Source organism: Tympanuchus pallidicinctus, unplaced genomic scaffold (genome assembly GCF_026119805.1).
Source record: "Tympanuchus pallidicinctus isolate F22 unplaced genomic scaffold, pur_lepc_1.0 scaffold25, whole genome shotgun sequence".
Classification (NCBI taxonomy): domain Eukaryota; kingdom Metazoa; phylum Chordata; class Aves; order Galliformes; family Phasianidae; genus Tympanuchus; species Tympanuchus pallidicinctus.
In genome coordinates, this window is record NW_026294742.1 from 8787287 (window position 1) to 8806999 (window position 19713).

The 19713-nt window shown below is 52.4% G+C and overlaps 1 protein-coding gene across 2 annotated transcripts in view; it reads right to left on the bottom strand.

The window, feature by feature from the left end:
* The window catches only part of SEPTIN8 (septin 8), a 35094-nt gene extending 16530 nt beyond the window's left edge, over positions 1-18564 (bottom strand). The window contains exons 1-4 of one of the 2 annotated variants that reach the window (XM_052689959.1): positions 18426-18564; positions 4660-4774; positions 1739-1934; positions 895-1081 (exon numbers count right to left, since the gene is read on the bottom strand). In XM_052689959.1, the coding sequence (XP_052545919.1) occupies positions 895-1081; positions 1739-1934; positions 4660-4774; positions 18426-18455 (528 nt within the window). In that variant the 5' untranslated portion in view covers positions 18456-18564. Of the gene's footprint in view, positions 1-894; positions 1602-1738; positions 1935-4659; positions 4775-18425 lie in introns of those variants that run through there. The other variant, XM_052689958.1, reaches the window with a different exon arrangement.
* Positions 18565-19713: the final 1149 nt, after the last annotated feature.

The window sequence follows — 19713 nt, forward strand, 5'->3', positions numbered from 1 at the left end:
CCCAGGTTACTGCAGGGTCCCAGTTGCCTCATTTGCCCTCTGCATAAGTGGATTAGCATCTGCCATCTGAGAGGGGCCACCTTGCTGCTTAATGACTGCTCTTAAAGGCAGGAAACTCTTGCAAAGATAGGAAGAGATGCTGCTGTCATTAGTGACCCTTGAAGCGTCCCTGCAGCTCCCTAGAAGCCAGTTAGAACAAAAAAGTGTGCCAGAAAATTCCTCTGAGCTGCAAGAATATCACTGGTTGGCCGGTTAACCCACTGTTCCCTAAGGCAGCAATTGCTCGTGTGCAAACAAACAGCCCCCAGTCGGACCCTCTCGTGACCCACTTCTAGATTTCCTATGATCCTGTGAGTTTCTTATCATATTTACACTGTCATAAGGCACTGTGAACGCTTATGCAGACTGCCCAGCTCTGCCAGCAGTGCAGCTCATGCACACCATTGGGCACAGACAGCACTTCTCTTCAGCCCTCGCCTCCTCTGCACCAGCCCCTCTCTTGTGAAGTTCACTCCTTGGTTGCACTCAGTCCCTCTCCCTGCTGGCCAGTGTAGCACAGGGGGCTCTGCCACAGGAACTGCAGGATCTCAAATGATCCTCACCTGCACTCTTAAAGAAGAGCTGACAGAGATGCAGTCGATGGCTGTCATAAAAATGAACAAATCTGGATAACTCTCCACTTGCTCTTTTGCCACCTGCTGTTTTTCAGGAAAGCAGCACAAGACCTCATCAACCACCAAGGCAGACCAAGTTCTACCCAACCCCTAGAAAGTGCTCAGCTAAGGTGCAGAAGTGTCCAGCACTGGTACACAGAAGGCACAGAGCCTTCCTCATGGCAGTATTAGCACAAGTATCACCCCTTCCAGAAGGGGACACCAGTCTCCAACCTTTTACCTTGCTGTCCAGCTTCTTCATTGTCACCAGGTCCAAGGACTTGAGGGAGTGCCCAGTGGGGGTGATGAAGTACAGGCAGACGTGGATCCTCGTGTCATGATAGTTGAACAGAGAACGGCGGATTTTCAGCTCCTCTTGCAAGTAATTTTCAAACTGCGTATCAATGTACTCAACTATCGGCCTGTAACTAAAACCATACCATTAGCAACCCAAAGACTGGAGATCAAAATCACACAGCTTGAAGGCTTAAGGAATTCTCCTAGATATATCATGATACTGATTAAGATCGAAGTAATTTATCCTTACAAGGGAAAAGCGTGGCCTTTACGCTCAGACCTTTTAATCCAAAGGTTTCTGGAACCTCCCGAGGCTGCGCTGCAAAGCCTAATGACAGTGGAGCATGGAAAATAACCACCTCCACAGATCACAGTGCAGAGATCGCAGGGCTGAGCCATCTGGCTGCAGCAACGCCAGATGACAAGGAGAGACCTTGGAGTCCCAGAAAGCCTCTACCTGGGGCTTGAACAAGATGTAATTACATGAGACAGGCCCAGAGACACCAATCACGGCCAGAGCAGCTAATTCCCAACCCCGTGCTGAGGACAGCTTGTTCACTGCTCGCATTCCTCAGGAAAGACCTCATGTGACCTTTCCCATCTCTTTTTGGTTCCTTGCCCAGCTCCCCCTGCATCCAGCCCCCAAAACCAGAGGCACTGCAGGGAGTTTCTACATTAACAGAAACGTGGGCACCACCCCTGCAGGACTGCAAGCAGGACGATGGGCAGCTTGTGTCAAAACGTCGGAGAGGAGCCTGCAAGAGCCGAGCAGATGGCACGAGACCTGCCTTTCGTCCTTATTTATCTGATCCCCGAACCCAACCGCGTCCACGATGGTCAGCTTCAGGTGCACGTTGCTCTCCTGCAGGTCGTAGGTCCGTGGCCGCAAGCGAACCGCGTTCTCATAGTGGCTGGCTTCTTCGGTCTCAAACGTGGTATTGAAGAGTGTGTTCATTAGTGTGGATTTCCCAATGCCGGTCTCACCTAGGAATGAGAAGTCATCAGTTCACTGCAGCATGAATTTATCACTTCAAAGGGTATTAATTATAGAGCAGAACTAAATTATAACGTGAAAGGTTGCTACAAATTGTTTGTGGCCAGACATAATTGTCACAAAGCATCCTTGAAGGCTTCCTGCGCCAGCATGCAGCTCATCCTCCCAGCAGGGGACATTCAGCAAATAGAATATAGCAAATTCAGCAAATATAGAATGCATTTTTCCCCCTTCATCAATGCTGACTTTGCCTGGGACCTGTACCAGAGAAGCCGAGAAGAAGAGTTTTAGTACAGTGTTTTTGAGCCTTCAACTGAGATGGAGTAAAACTCAGCTGTTCCTATTGGCAAGAATGGTCTGGCTCAGGTGTTGCCAATCCCAAACACAGCAGCAGCCCAGGACATACAGTGCACTCAGTGCAGAGCAATGGGTCCTGCTGTACTGCAGAAGGGCAGGTAAGTCTGACAGAGGTTTCCTCTCACTCCCTTCTGTGGGATTTCTAACCCTAGCAGGCTTTTTAATTGCTTTCTCTGTCTCATCATTGGAGTCTCTTGAGGACTTGTCCCATTTAGAGATATATATGGAAGGAAATCAGGGTGCCTACTACAGCGCAGAGAAACAGGCAAACAGATCTGCAAGGACCACTTGCTATCGGACTAAAAATCTCCTTCCACAGCAGAAAAAGTTGAGATGGAAGTTTTGTGATTTCTCCGTGCAGCTGAACTTTGGTCTGGACGCCTTACATCAGCCTGTCCCTCCTGCACACCCCTAGTGCTGGGGTCTCACGTGTACAGTTAGTGTGTCAAAGGACTAAAGGATTACAGCCCATTCTGCTGTAATCTTTTTTCCCTCCATCCACGCAGCAGCTGCACCAAAACCAGCTCTGCAGCTCTCTCCTCTGAAGGCACAGCTCTGCCTTTAGCTGGCAGTGCTGGGGCTGTGCCGCTGCCTGCTCACTTTTCTGCCAGGGGAAATCTGGGCCCTGTCAGATGATAAAGTTCAGAGACAATGTGGATTGGATCACCCAGGGAAAAGCATTGCTGCACATTCAAACCAGAAGGCAGAGGCGCGTGTACACACTGATTTTATCACACAGCCTGCAAGCCGCAGGCAGAAAAACAGCCTTTTTTGGTGGGAAGCTAGCTAAAGAAACACATCAGGGAGCAGCAGGTGGAATTCTTCCTCATTTTGAGCACAAAGGAAGCTCCACACAAGCGCTCAGTGAGATCTGCCTTGGCACATGCAGGCTGTCCAGCACAGTGCTGTTCTGCACATATCACAGACTGCACATCTCTGCTTGGTGACACCCGTGCAACAGACAACATCAGCTGAACTGGAGGAAATAACAACACAGGTATGAGAATCCATGCATACAGATAACCTGTACAGATAGCTACAGCTGTGTGGTGGAGCAGGAGGCGCTGCTGTGCTCGGAAGAGCTCCAGCTGCACAAGGAGATGTTGCAACCCAGCCCAGAGATGGTGTCTGCAACTCAGCTGGTTTCACCTCATATGACTTCTGATTACTGGAGTTTCTCCTTATAATTTCTGTTTCTCTCAAGGCTGCCCTGTTGTCCCATGATTCTTTATACCAGACCAGCCAAGGAGTTGAACAAAGAACCAAGTTTATCAGAAAACACTGTGAAAACAATACAAAAAATGCTGCATGAGCATCTGCAACACGAAAGCCAAGGCATGACAGTGTTATTAGAGGCCTTGTTCCACGGTGAATTTTCACTATACACTTCAGCAGAGCATGGCGCTGGAAGACTAAAGTAGGGTGTCTTCATCTTTCTAACAGCAGAAACATTTCTGCTGGGTTGAACCCCTGAGATGCACGGGGGAGTGCTTTTGGAGGCAAATGGGGATGACTGAGAAACTCAGCAGAGACAAAGAAGTTCTTGGAGAACAAGTAGTGGCCAGATGAGCAGAAGTTTCCCATCTGTAAGCCCCATTTCCAGCAGCTGTAGAAGGATACCTGGAATGCATGACAAACCCAGCTCCAGCCCAGAGTATTTGGCTCACGGCTTTCTGTGAAATGGCTTTGAAGTGCTGCTGCAGGTAAATGTATGAGACTGATCTTTTCCAGACTGACCCACAAGGGGCTCTATTTGAACTCCTCATTCACAAAACACAGCTCTATTGGCCAGGAGAGCACAGACAAATTTCCAAGGAAACAGCCCTCCATGCCCTACTTGCTCTGCAGGCAGTCCATCACTTCCACTACTTCTACTCCCTCTCTCTGGGCTTCTAGGAAGGCTCTCATCATTGGAAGCAGTTCACTTCTAGCACTCTAACCAGCATGACCGATAAATGACAGAAATACCAAAACTAAAAAAAAAGAGCATAATGAGGTTATTTTTAAGTCTACCCCTTGCAGCTGCTCACGGTCCTCAAGATGCACACTTCACAATCTACAAAAACTGTTCTCCCCATCCCTTTTGCAGCTCAGAGATGATCACATTTCTGAGATTTGATTCACTCAACCCCAAGCAGGAGGGTGAGGAGGCTGGGTGCTGTCTTGTAGGGAGGGATGGAACGTTGTTTTTTGTTGCTCTTTTTGTGGGAAATGGGCTGCTGTTCTTTCAAAGCCAGGCATCTCTGACGTGCTCAAGGTCACAGCTGGGGCTGTTTCCCAGCAGGACTCATAGGGAAACACAGTCCCAACCCCATCACCGCCCGTTCCACCCCCATCTGCTTGCAGGACTGTGCTCACCCACACAGAGGATGTTGAAGCTGAAGCCCTGCGTGACAGACTTGCTGACCAGCTGATCCGGGAGGCTGTCAAAGCCAACATGGCCCCCAAGGGAAAGGTTCCTCTTCTCTTCATTCTGGGAGGGAGAAAACAGACAGGTGAGCAGAGCTGCAGAGAAGCAGTAGGTCAGAAAGCCAACAAAGAGCTGCTTCCTGGGGCACCGCAGAGCCGCTGCTCAGAGCCCAGCACTGCCACAACACCTTGCGCTGCTGTGCCTCATCTCGAATCCTCTGACAGCCAACAGAAAAATGACAGACAGACATCAGCCCTAACGGGGAACCGCCTCAGACAGAGCTAAGTTACAGGCTACAAAGCAAGGAACCTCTAACATGAATTCCAACTGCGTGCAGCTGGGAGAGGTTAACCAGGGAAAACCCATTATGTGCGTTTTAGCCCTCATTTTTCCTCCTCCATTTTATTTTCTCAACTCCTCCAGCCCTGAATCCAGGCAGACAAGCTCTGTGTTCTCCCCAAGCACTCGATCTGTTTCCCTTGCTATGTCATGAGCAGCGTGATTTTGTTTGCTCACGCTTCCAGCCCAGTCAGGATGAGGAACCCTCTCGCTTTACCATCTGTGACCACGCAGTTTCCACTGTTTCTCTGCAGTTCCCGTTCCTGCCTCCCCCATACACACGTTGTTCTTCCTTCTGTCTCCTCCCTCCCCCGGAGCAGGACAGAGCTGGTCACCTGTACGGGAAGTGCTGCTTAGATACAAAGGCAATAAACGTCCACGGATCGTCTGGCAGAGTCCAAGACTCCTCCGCAGCAAAGCCACAGATGGCCCACGTGCAAAGCACTACAGAACTAAACCAGTTCTGCTTTCAACATCACTGCACTGTGCTGGGCACCACGGAGCAAACCCAGCCCAAGTGACACGGGGTGGGGGGGCTCTGGGGGTGGGTTGTGCTCCTGCTGTACAGAATGGCAGAGCAGGTCCAGAAGAGAGGGGTTGACAGAAGGTCCTTCTGTTCCTAACGGCTAATGGGAGAGTTCAGATAAGCAGAAATATTTCATCACGTTGCCAACCTTCTGCCCAACTAAATAACAGTGCCCGAACCCAGTGACCATGCCACAATCTGCAGCCTCTACAGTGCTCTTCTCCTTCCCTAAAGAAGCAAAGATACACGCATCAGGGCATGACTCATTCCCTCTCGGTTTCTTTGGTATATAGGTCTGTTTGTTCTCAGTCATCAGCACTGAGTGAAAGATGGGGATGGAAGAAGCATCCATCCCCCACACCTCAGCCTTAGCACCCCAGCACCTTGTCCAGGATGCTGCAGAGCACCCAGAGAAGAGTCTGAACACTGAGTTCAAGCAGTGACTCGATGAGCCTCGTGCATCTCTCTGCTCTGCAACACGATTTCTTTAAAACAAACAACACAAACAGCCAACAGTAAACCATGAACCTTTCAACTGCATCTCGACTCAAAGCCTCCTTCAGTGCCGCCTTTGGGAGAACAAAGCAACATTCTCCCTTTTGCAAAATGCGCCATTCATATCACAAGGACTGCTTGCAAACAGCTGAAACAGCGGCTACACCTCGCCTTCCAACTCTCTGCTGCCCACTGGATTGCCACCAGCTCGCTGTGACCCAGGGACAGTGCTCCCCTTGCGCTCCCTGGGCAGAACCACAGAGGACTGCAGTTGGGCTCCTGCAATCAGTGCTGTTTCATCCCGCTGGGATTGATGGTGCCCTCTACCCAAGCAGAAACAGCAATTGTTTCAATCCTTCCTGTGGGAGAGGCTGTGCCAATTAAGGCTCCAAGGTGGCCAATCGTTTAGGCAAATGCTAAGTGAATTAAAAAGGGCTCCATAGACACAGAAATCTCCAGGTTGTGCTTCCCTCCATTCATCTGTCAGCTTGCAGTGACAACAAAGCTCCAACCAACAGCTCTGCAGGAGGGGTGCTGACAGCATGGTGAGCCCCCAGCTTGTGGGAGAGACACCAGGCCACGCTCAGCAAGGCAGCTGCAGGAACTGGGGGCAGAAAGGGCTCTGAGATATTTCTTCCCTTTCAAGGAGACGGTCACAGAGCAGCATAAGAACCCCCAGACCCAATGGTGGTAGAGCTGGAGGTCCCTTTGGGTCTCACCCATCCTCCCAGCTCCGGCTGCTCCCAGCCCTGCTCTGCCTGGACACCCTTACACGGTGCCAAACTCCAGCTGCCAGCACCACAATGTGCTGACAAGCAAAAAAAAACATTCCCACAAAGTCACTGAGTTTTGTTCCTTCTTGGTTTAGATAATAAACAAGCCAAGCAAACAAAAAGCACAAAGCAGAAGCCTGGGATGGTGCTTTGGAAAGGAAATAAATGGAGCTGCGGATGGCTACAATTGGGCTCGGAGGAGGTTTCCAGGCAACAGGCAGCACCGCTGCTTGGGTTTAAAATAGGCTCCAGCGAGGAGAGGAGACACTGAGAACTCAGTCGTGCTTCAGACAGAGAGAAGATTGCATCGGTGCAGGGCTGTGCCCTACTCTGGTCAGCCACTGGTTACAGGACAAAAATACTCTTACCCCAAACTGCTCATCATCTCCCAAAATCCCCAAGCCAACAAGCCAAACTTCAGGGACATATTTTTGTCTGTGACCTTGAAGTGCACAGTTTGCTTTTACTTCTGTAAGCAGTGATAATAACCTGGATGGGGTCCAAAACGCTGCCGATAGCAAAGCACAGAAACCATTGGCTCTGTGCACAGCACACTCAGCTCCATCCCAGCTCCCAGGCAGCCCTGCTGTTGGCACAGCAATAACTGCTGCAATGGAGTCAGTAAGAGCAGGGGAAAACAGTAATGATAATAGTAAACAAAGGTTCTCTTCATTTTATTCTTCTCGTCCAATCCATCAACTACAGGAGCTTGACAGCCTTACGAATGCATGCAATTTCCCTGAGAAGTCCAACTCCTTTGCAGTATTTGGTGCACTCATCTGTGGAGAGCAGCACCCACCGTGGCTCCCTCTGCTCCTGCAGCACTCCCTTCACAACACCCAGTGAGACCCACATTCACAGCCTGGAGAGATCACTGCACTGCTGCTCACTGGGTGGGAGACCCCTCCCTGGGCTGCCAAGAGCTGAGGGGCAGCCAAGCATCCCTGAGGCCCACATGGTCATTTTGCACCGTGGTACTTAAGGGCTCACAATGGCTCTGAGTGTGGATTGTCAAAGCAGCCCTGACCTTGCTTCAGCAGCATCCCACCACAGGCAGCTCCTGGGGTTCTATGCAGAGCCTTTAAAGGAATGCACTCTTTGAAGATCTCCTGTGCCTCGAGCTGACAGGAAGGGCTTGAAACGCTGAGAAGAGGGAATGAGCTTTATTTTGAATCTGGAATTCGGTGGGAAACAAAGGAGTCAGCGAAAGTCAGAGCAGAGCTGGATCATTTTGAAATCCAAAGTCCTTGGAACACGTTAAGCCTGCAATGGATGCTCCATCCTGCATCCATCCTGACAACACGCACACAAATGGCACCTGGGGGCACTTCCATGATGGGAACAGTGGCCATCCCTGAGAGAATCGATCTCCAGCTCTGGTCCAACAACATCACAGGATCCTCTGCAGTCATTGGACAGACAGGCAGTGGCCGTGCTTCACCAGGCACCACAGAAACCAAAAGCAAACCTCAAATCACAGCACTTGGAGCCTGCTGTACAGCACCGGGCTCACCTGGCCCTGCTGGAGGATGCATGACAGCACGCTAGCCCACTCCTGCAGCTGCACCAGGGAACCGAAAGCAGCATTTCAAACCCACACTGGCTTCCTAAGCCCATCTGCAGCACAGTGTCACAGCAGGAACAAGGCAGCTGGCCACAAACCACTTCCTTGGAAGATGTCATTTGCCCTCTTATTGCAAGGGAGATGGAAAAGGCAGTGGAGAAACACAATCAGACCGAGTTCTCTGTTTCTAAATCTGGCTCCCTATGAGGAGTCACTACAGTACCCACATGCCAATTAGAAGAAACAGGGATTAAGGAAACATGAGGAGAAGGAGCAACAACCAACGCTCCTGCAATGCTTTAAAAATAGAAAAAAAAACTGATCACGGCTTTCCTGCTTCCAGTCTCTTCTTGCTTCACCTCCCAATTTGCATCAGTTTCAATTTGCATCACCACATGGTCCAACGGCTGCTCCCAGGAGAAGTGGCTTCTGCCTGTGCAACCCAAGGGGATCAGCCTTCCATGCACTGCCCTTGTCCTCCTTGCTGTCACACTGGGAGCAGAATGAACTGACCAGGACTGGAGCATAAAAGACCATTCTGACACCAATTACTTTAAAAATGAAATAAATAAATAGAGTGGTATCATTCCTCAATTGATCTTGACACGAAATGCTTTTCAGTGACACACGCTTGTATTTCTCTGCATCAGACAACGCCGGATGCCTCGATGCAGCAGACACAGCAGCAATGTGTGAACTGCTCTGTAAAACCAAGAGTGAAACCCCCAGAAAAACTGCACTGCTGCTTCTCAGCCAAACTGTGAGCAGAGTGCAGAGCCTTCAAGCTGCGACGGATGAGGTAACGCAGCACTTTCCTGTGCTGACAGTGCCTTTGTCCCTTTCCAAAGCCCAACTAAACACAGGAAAGATAAATAGCTGACATCTTCCAAGGCATCTTGGAAGACATCTTCCAAAGCAGCAAAGGCCTTTCTTCTTTCTGTAAGCAACATGGGCTGCCACCATGAGCTCCAGCCCAGGTACAGCCAGAGAGTGGCTCTCTGGGCTGCAGGCAGAGCCACAGCCATTGGGGGGGGAACGTTTCATGTCCCAGGAGCCCAGAGCCAACAGGATTTCATGTTCCTCTCTCCTTGAGCTTTTTCCATTCACATTTTACACACGTGCGTACTTATCAATAAGAGGCAACAATCTCTGCACGTTATTTTCCACAGTGCTTCAATTCCCACTTCTGGGGGCTTCTGGGTTCATCAATACCTCCAGCCAAGTTTACATTTGGAACTTAAATCCTGCAGGACCCCGCAGCACGGCTCCCCTCCTGCCCAGGCACAGTCAGGCACCCCTACCCCCACCTGCCAGCTCTGCAGCACTGGAAATAGTTGTGGGCAGACGGGAGTCACGGAGCAGCATGCCAGGCACCCTGCAATTTACAATCAAATCAAAATGCAACAAGAAAGCAGTGCTAGCAGACAGATTGCAGCTCCCCGATGGGATCAGGGAGAGGAAGAGCAGGGATGCAGCAGTCAGCGCTGCAGGAGCCCACCCTGCACCCAGCACAGCTGGGGCCGCTGCACAGCACAACGTCTTTTGTTTCCTGCTTCCTAGTCCACAATCCACAACAGGGCATGAAACACAGGGATTTAATACAAATGCCAATGGGGTTTATGAAATGCTCTTCCCTTGTTTCCTCGGTGGAAATGCATGGAACCAGGAAATCATCCAGCTGTGACACAGGGAGCCTCAGTTACAGCTAAGCTGAGGGAGGGCTGAGCGAGACGTGGCTGCTTTTCAAACCCACGTGGCTGCTGGCCCCACACACTGCCATGCTGGCACCCGGGCACTGCGGGCCCCAGCAGCGCTGCAGGGGCCAGATGGAATGTTGAGGGGCCTCCCCCAGACACACCTCACTGCAAGGTCCTGCTCAGACACTGCTGCTCTATCCCCATTGCACAAGGAAACTGAGTCACGGAGCACTTAAGCACCTGCCTCGAGACTTGTGGGCAAACAACGCCAGATGCCAAACTCAGCTGCTCTGTCCCAGCAGGCACTCCCTGGGACGTGGCCCAGTTTCTGGATCAGTGCTGACAGTGATGACAAATCAGGCTTTCTGAAGCTCTCCCTCATCTCTGGACATTCCCAACGAAAGCCACTTGACATCTGCAAGGGACCAGCAGCCAGCACACACTCAGGCAGGACAGACTCAAGTTTTCAGGAAGAAAATGTTCCTTTTGCCAAGCTCAAGGATGCTGGGTCTGGGCAGGGGGCTCAGGTACGTCTCCTGCAGTGCTGGGGATGGAAGGAAGCAAACTTGCCACTGGGGCTGATCGTGGGAGACCTCAGCATCGCTTCAGCTAAAGTCCTTGCACAGAAATGCCACCTAATCTCGAGCAGATTTGCCGAGTGCAAGCACATACTCAAGCCTGAACATTCTCAGTTAATCTTAAGCATGTGCTTAAAATTCCAGATCCTTACTGCTTTGTAAGAAGCCGTGGAGGGCTGGGGGAAGGAAAACAGAGAGAGAACTTTAAACGTGGGTTTTACGCCGATTTACTGCTTCTCTTAGAACAGCTGCCTGCTTCACTTTGCTGCCTCTCACTGATCCATTTCTGCTGGTCAGACAGGATGCAGCTCAGACAGCGTGAGCTGTGTCTTTGCAGGGAAGGCAGAAGTGTTTTCCTTGCTGTGGCACGGCAGCACTATGAGCTGTTGATTGCAACACTGTGATGCCCAGCACTCCAGCAATGGCTGGGAGAACCCCAGCAGCCCTCACTTCTACCTCTTTTCCATCACACTGCATGCTGGACCACACCTGAGCCATCCCTCCCTGGATGCAGCATTGCAGCTGAACACCTCCAGCTGCTGCAGGCTTCCCACTGCATGCTCCCAGCCCACGCTGCCATCTCCCCCAATGAAAACCTCACATTGGGAAAAAAAAAACAAAACAACAACACAACCAACAGTTGCCAGCCCCCCTTTAAACCGCTCTGCAAAGAATGCCAAGAATGTTCCCAGACACTCCAGTCTTTATTCACACTCCTCCCAGCTGCGCTCCAGGCAGGCAAAACTTTGCAGGAGAAGCAGTGATGGAGTCACCACCAAGATGTGTCAAACAGAAATGAAAGCTGCTCAGCATCATGGAGACAGAAGACAGAAAACTGAGCTTCTCCCCTTCAGGGCTGAAGGTTACGTTGCCTGAAGTGATGCTTCTCCCACAAACAAAAAACAACAGCAAAGCACAACGGTGCTTCACAGCTCTCCCTGTGTCCCCGCAGCTCCCAGGGAAGCAGGCAAGCTCTGCACAGCACTGGGCAGGCAACTGTCTTCTGCTCAGTGCAGAGCTGAGCTGCAGCACAGCCTCACAGCCTTCCTTGCTCTGAGAGGTAAAATAAGAATCCCACACATCTCTAACAGAACCAAACGAGCTGGCACGGGCCTAAAGCATCACTCTGCTGACTTCCAGAGCTGAGTCTGAAGGGAGCGCAGCGCTTCTCATCTTCCTTACACAACACACACTAAGATGATACATTCCCAACCTGTGAATGCAACATCAGTTTTAATTTTCTGCAAACAAACAGACTGCTTCTGCCTCTAACCTCGCTCAGAGCTTTTCCTGCTAAAAACAAAATTCCACATGTTTCCTTTTCATAATCTGTTGTTTCATCATTTCCCTAAGACTGTTGAGAAGTCTTACTAATTAATTGCAAGGTCTTTCTTAATTGAGAGAGGATTAACACGTGTTTCGTCCCTATCACGTAAGTCCTGGATGGGAGTTTACAACAAAGCAAAACAGGATTTGCCGGGCATTATGCACACAATGTTTTGCAAACATGAACACAGCCTGGAGAAGGAGGAAAGTCGGTTACAACAGTGACGACTGTGGGACCAAAAATGAGAGACATTTCCTCCGAAATGACCTTAAAGGATGAGAAAGTTCAGCTTTTCAGCAGCCTGAGAATTCCATCTCCCAAGAGCTATTCAAAACCAAGAAAGCGGAGTCCAGAACACAAACACAGCTTTCCCTTCACTCTGTTTACAAAGAACCCCATGGCAGACAAACAAGCACACACCAACCCCCCCAGCCCGCTCCTTCCCAAGGTTATTCACCCACAGTGTGCTCAGCCTTCCAATGCAATGGAACTGCTCAGTCAACCAAGGCCAGCAGAACGCTGAGCTCACCCCTTATCTAGCACAGGACTTTCCCATGCTCACCCCACGCAGCAGATGCACTCTCAGCTCCCACTTGCCCATCTGTGCCCTCCCCTCCTTCTGACCACGAGGAGAGGACATCCTCATTGATCCCAGCTGGGCACATGCAGACAGATATGGGACAATGCCAAGAAACGGAGCCTACCTGTAAGGAGTGGCACAGGAAGGGTTGGGGCTGTTAAAAAGATGTGTTCGCAAGGAAAGAAAGATCTGGATCCCCACCATGTCATTACCCAGCCATGCTGGATATCGGCCACCAAAACTATTTGTTTTAGTTACCACTTAAAATAAACATGTCGAATTCCCACATACGTTTCCAGAACGTATTGCCCAATTACAATAAAAACGATTCCTTATATTGTTAGACAAGGGAACAGGGATGTTGTAGTGGGAACCCAAGAGTTCTGGGCATCGCTGCATACTTTTTTCCGGCTGCCTGGAAACCATCCCACAGCATCTCCACAAACAGCCCTCTCCACACCTGGACAGGGCTCTTTGTGGTACTGCCTGGATGAGAAGTCTCACAAATATGGTCATCATCATAACGAGCTGACTGCTAGATGCCCCATTAACATGCCTCCAGAAGGCATCAGAGCATATTAGCACAGAATGCCTTTAATTGGAAGACTCAACAATGGAAAAATAAAATTAAATGTATAGCAAAGGATAACCTGAAAGGACTCTTCAGTGTCTCTGAAACGATGGCACAAACCCATACCCACCACCGCAGGCCAGAACAGATAGACAAGGACAGAGCTCCTGGGAGGCCCAGCTCTGGCAGCCCTTCCTTGGGCAATGCTCTTACCATGACAGAGCTGAATGACAGCTCCAAATCAGATTAGGATCCAAGGCCCGGAGCAGCTCGCTGTGAGCAGGGTATGGACAAGGGATCACAGACACCCCTCCGACCCGAGCAGCTCTGAGCCTGCAGCAATGCACGCTGCTTAGCACAGCACAGCCAGGCAGTGCTGGGTGCCAGTGCACAGCGGTTTGATTTCCAGCCCTTTGCACCAGCCCCCAGCTCTAGGCATGCCCATGCAGCCCGCTGCAGGCAGCAGATCTCCTCCTGTAGAGCTCCAGGCCACGTGGAAGCCAAGGGCTGCATCCTGCCCCTGGTTACAGCAGGAACCAGCCGGAATGCTCCTTGCCTGGGGAGAGCTCTGCAGACATTCCCCACGTGTTTCCCTGCACACGTCATGCAGAGGTGGCACGGGCTCAACACAGCACCTCATGCTCCAGGAGGATGAAAAAGCCCAAAGAGCTCAGCAGAAATGCAGCATGGGCTGCAGCCCCGCAGCTTCCTGCCATCATCTGGTTTTGAAACCGCACCAGGAGGAACAGCTTTCCATTTCTGGCCCTGAGGCAGGGTGCTCCATGGGAACCTCTCTCCAGCTGTTTGACATCTCTGGAATTTCATGTGTGTGGGAGACGGATGCTTTCTGGCTTCACAAAGGAATCTGGACATCTAAATGCAGCGGTGCCTCCAAAGCCCCGACCCCACGTTCTGCCCGCAGGCTGGAGGTGATGACTGGGGATGAAGCACGCAGTTCTCCCTGCCACAGCCCTCTGGATGCTGTCACACCATTTCAGAGCACTGACCCCCAGCCTGGATCCACCTATGCATACAGAGGTCCCACACTGGAGGTGAGGCTCTGGGAGGAAGCCTGAGCTGGCCAGGACTGAGGAAAAGCCTTGGACTTAGGAATTCTTCTCACTTCAGCTGCTGAATGGAGCTCTCCTAACCATCCACTGCCTCGAATATATGAATGTCAAGTTTCAGGTATAAACCCAGAGCTCATGGCATGCATACATGTGGAGAAGGTGAGGAACAGGCAGGCTTTGTGTGTGCACACAGCCCCCACAATCAAAACTAAGCATGGGACGGGGCAACACTATTTCTAAAGACTGCAACTAATCCAAAACAAGCAGGGCACCCCTCCTGCCCACAGCCCCAACGTTGCCAGGACACGTTCCACATACACACCTCCACCTGCACCCCTCCCGTTGCCTCCCCCTCATTGCACAACGCAGGAGAGGCCGATTCAGCATCATGCCATTTCTTCCCCTCCCAACCTCTGAGCCAGAGGAGCACGAGGAGGAGGGAGACGACCACATCTGCAGTGGCTCCTGCAGACATCTGAGGGCACCGCATGGGCAGGGACAGCGGGGGCACCCGGAGATGGGGCTGCGCCTCTCACCGCAGCTGGTGACAGCGCCGGCATTCTCCTACAGAAGACAGCATTTAGGGAGCTTTTGGCCTTCCAGCAACACTGGGGACGGGCTGACAGCTGCCACCACAGCACTAACAATGAGTCCTGATGCTGCTCCGGCCTCCTGAAAGAGTTATTCTTCAGGCTTCATTTGTTTTGCCGACGCAGAGGGCACGCTCGGCTCCAGCATTTGCCAGCTCACGTCCTTCCACCCACCGCCTCGGCGCTCGCTGTGATTACGAGCGGGTAAGAGCAGCTCCAGAGCTCCCACGCAGAACAACGCGTTGCATCTCTTTTGCAAGAGGAAGAGATGCTCTGGATTCGCCGACAGCACCGCAGCGGGGTAGGAAAGCATACAAAAATCTTTTCCTGGGCAACGTTTGTTCCCAGCACATACATTCCAAATAAGTGTTTAACTGCAGCGGACTGTGGTCGGGTTAATTGGTCCTGTGGTTGAAACAGTCAGAGCTGGCTTCCTGCATGAGGACAGGCAATCTTCCCCAGGAGGGACTGCAGGAAAAGAGAGGCAGCTACCGATCTGCCTGCTGCCATGGAACAGCACTTCCCACCCTCCTTCCCAAAGCAGCAGAATGGCTGCCAGGGCACAGAGGGACAGGGGCTGCTCCCACTGCGCTGCTTCCTGGGGCACATCGTTAGCAGCCCGGAGAAAAATCTGTCGCTTCTGTTCAGCTCTGCATGGGGGAACACCTGAATGACTTCTTCCAAATGGGAGCTCATCATAAAGCTAAAAAAAAAAAAAGCACACACCCACAAAACACAACCCAGAAAGTTTAACCCTGGAACTTCCAAATAGTGGCTCTGAATGGGCAAATAACAAGGTGGGGGGAAGGAGGGATGTCCGAGTCCAAGCAAACCCCGATTTCCATTGTAATTGAGTGATGGAAACATCTTCCTCAAGCATTTGATTGTAAGCCTATGTTTAGGATCAGCCGTCACATGGCCTCTGGCAACCGCACTGCCATAGCCAAGGCACACAGAACTGTCCTCAGCCCACCCTTCCACGGGCAAAGGCACGTAATGCTGGCCCTCACATGGAGGAGCTTTCAGCCATGCAGGCAATCAGGGAAGAAAACACGAGGTTCCAGAAAACAGCAGCAGCAATGCATGAAGTTTATCACAACCCAAGCAGCTACGGCAGGGACAGGCACAGTGCAGAGGTTCCCAGTGGTTTTTCTGATAAAACCTTCTAAGCAGCACCCTGTGCACACATCCAGAACTCTCTTCACTAAGCGCCGATCTCCGCAGAGCCCTTGCCCACACACAGAGCCACAGTGGGCACAAAAAGCAATCAGCTGTGACACTTGCACAACTTACAGTGTAACGCTCAATCCTTATTCTCAGTCCAAAGTGAAGGCTGAATGCATCTGCCCCTCCTCACATACACACAGCTCAGTCTCAAGCTCAAGGAACAGCCTTTGAACCTCCGTGAGATGCTTCATTCAGTCCTGAGAGAGACAGCATCCCAGGAGGCTGAAGGGTTTTGCTTGAAAAGACAGAACTAACAACATTTGGTGGTTGCAAAAGCACCACTAAAGCAAAGCTGTCTACCAGCCTGGGTCTCACATCTCATCCCATTTACTCTCCCACGCATCTCCAGTTGCTTTTCCCTCATTTCTCTTTCCAGATTTGCCAGCTTCCTACAAGGCTTCTGGATCTCCCTGGCGCATTTCAAGCACATTCTGCCTTCTGCTCTCCATACCTTTGCTAACACTGCCAGCACCCACTCCAGCACCGCTGCACGTGGCAGTGAATGGTCCTGAATGGGGAAGCTCTGATGATGAAGCATTTCACAACTGACCCAAACTGCCATACACAGAGCCCAGATTACATAAAGTCATTAGTTTCTGCTCAAAGTGAGCTGTTAGTGAATCTGAGTGTGGCTGAGATGCCACCCCCAGCTACTCATCAGCTTTCTTTCTGCTCAGCACCATGCCTGCAGCTCAGGTCCCCAGCAAGGCAGTGGTGTGGCACATTCCCAGGGCAGCCCAGCCAACGTCTCACAAACACAGCATTGACAAAAACAAAGGCACGACATTCACAGAAACAAAGGTTGACTTGAGCAAGGCTGGTGTGATCCTGCTGCTCAGAGCCCAGCTTCCTTTATTTATTTTGTTGGGCATTTCCAACAGCAGCACCTCAAGGGAGCTGTATTGTGCTGGGGGCAGAGGTGCTTGGCAGGACTGTGCAAGGGGAGTTTTCTGAACACATTATCCCAACTAAGGAGTTTGGATAGGAGGTCAATGTTCAATGTTCCAGGAGGTCAATGTCAGCTGGACAGTTAAAAATAGCCTCACCAACCCAAAAAGTGGGATTACTGTTAAAAAAGCCTCTGGAGGAGGTTTTGACACACATTATTTCCCCCCGCAGATACAAACAGCTGGTGAAAACAAATATCATCACTTCTTCTTGGCAGCAGCAAACCATTCCCATTCAAAATTACACTCAGGAAACTGAGGCACGGCACCACAGAGTGACACCCAGAAAGCTCTGAGGACCACTGAACAAACGAGTGGAACATCTCCACCGGGAGGTGCCCACGGTTCTGCTGGGGGAGCAGCAGCAGAGGCAGAGCGGGCACTGAGGATGGAGGGAGCAGAGCGAGCAGGGCAGCACTCAGCCCTGCATCAGACTGAGAGGAGATGCTGCTCAGCCAGCACGCTGTACCACAGCCCCGGACCAACGAGCCCAAAGGCAAAGAGCAGCCGAGGAACCCACGGGCTGCAGGACCCCCCCAGCCCATCTCTGCCCCCGTACACCATCAGAAGATTTCCCACTAATGGAGTTGGGCGCTGAATTCACGCTGCAGTTCAGCCATCTCACTCTGCTCCAGTGGGAGCCAAAAGCACTTAGGAACTTTTATTTAAGACAAAAAAAAAAGCGACAGCACATGGATGTAAGCACACCGAGCACCGAAGTACCCGCACCGAAGACACCTAAATTAAATTGGCTCGCACCCAGGCTCGGCAGCATTTAGGGCTCTGTAACACCTAAGAAAAGCCGAGCAGCACCAGCTGGCACAGCGAGGCTGGCACAGCGAGGCGGCCTTACGGGTATTTATACACCGAACCAACGCAGCCCCGCTTCGCTGCTCCGCGCTTTGCCTCCGGGGCTCCGCACCAACCGCCCGCCCGGAGCTCAGCAGCATTCCCCGCTAAGAAAGGAGCCCACAGCGCGCTGTACGCGGCGCGAGTTTCGGGTCAGCTCCGCTCCTGCAAATTCAATTCCGAGATGGAAACTTCGGGGCCGGGAGGAACGCAGCAGTTGGAGGCTGCTGGCAAGCAGCAGCCACAGAGGGAAGGGCGGCAGGGCCGAGCCCGGGCAGCACGCCGGCGATCCGGGAACCGCCGCCGCTCCCGCTGATTTAGCAGCATCACGCTCAGCAGTCCTCGCTTCGGAGCTCCGCTATTTCGTGCTGGAAAGAGGTTTTTATAGCTACAAGCCCTCAAGAGGCGCCACCGGGCTGCGGAGCTCGCACAGCCCTCCCGCAGCAAGCACAGCCCCGCACAGCCCGCCGTGCCGATGCGGGCAGCCCGCGTCCCACCGCCGTTACACAACGCCGGGCAGCGCTCCTCGCCCCGCCGGCGCCAGGAGCCGCCCGCAGCCCCCAACCCGCCCCGCTCCTCACCGAGAAGCGCTCCAGGTCGGTGGCGGCCATGGCCGGAGCTGAGCGCGGCGCGGGGCTCTGCCCGCCCCGAGTGGCTGCGGCTGAATGGATCCAATATGGCCACTTCCTGGAAACTCCCCTCCGCCGGCACCGGTCGAGGGGCGGGGAGGGGCGGGAGCGGCCGCCGTGCCGTCACGGTCGCCTCGCGGGGGCGGCCGCTGCGCTCAGGGCCGGGGGTGCCCCGCGCTGCCGCCTGCGGGAGGTCCGGGCGGTGCGTGCCGTTCCGCTCCGCTCCGCTGGGGGCGCCGCCCGGAGCTACGAGAGCTCGGCTGTTACCGCAGCGATGGTCCGCGTGCCGTCGGGCCCCTGCGCCGCAACGACAGCGGACGCGAACCGCAGCGACGGCGGGTTGCGTGATCTCTGGGCTTGTTTCGCTGCCCGCTGCTTACAGCGAGCTGAAGTTGGGGAGTGCTCCCTTCCGGCACCTCTGCGGCGCTCCGCCAGCTGTTAGCTCCGAGCGGAGATTTGCTTGCTTTGTGGTGCCCTCTGCTGCAGCGTTCCTACCGAGAGGAGCTGCTCAGAGCCACCGGCTCGCTATCACACAGCTGGTCTCCACACCCGACCTGCGTCCCCGTCGTGCGGCACGCCTCAGCTTTCCCCCTCTTTACATCAGTTTAGCCCCGATGTCCTCGTTTTTCCCTCCCCATCCTTTATTGGAGCAGTCTGTGCCTCCAAATGGAACGTGAGCCTGGGCAAAGAGTGCAAAAGCACACTGAGGTCCCCAGGCAGGTCAGCTCTGCTGACAACTTGCTACGCATGGGGGTCAGTGAAAAGCTGCTGTCTGAACAAAAAAGCAGCGGTTCCTGTGAGCACAGCAGGAATCCTTTCAGTGCCTTTGGACACACACTCAGACCTCTTTTCTAAGCATTCTTTACCAACTTCAGCCCTAACTGGTGCTGCTCAGATGTGAGGAGGAACAAATAGCCAGAGTGACAGCCTGGGAGGAAGAGGAAGGCATGCTCTGCAGCACGGGAGGAAGTGGGAGGTGAAGGCATGCAGCCACCTCCCAAGGAACAGACCCTGCAGAGCTTACCTGGGGTGGTTCTGTCTGCAGGACTCGTTATCAACTCAGGTGGTCCCACACCACCACAGCTTGAGCTCCAGCATCCTGCACAAAGAAAGGCCTCAAGTAGAGTCATTACCTAGTTGTGATGATGTAATGCTCTAGTTATTAGGAAATAATGAACAACCTTGTTTTGCCTTTTAAAAAGGTTTGCCACGTTTCAACCTCTTGATAAGAGAAAGCAAA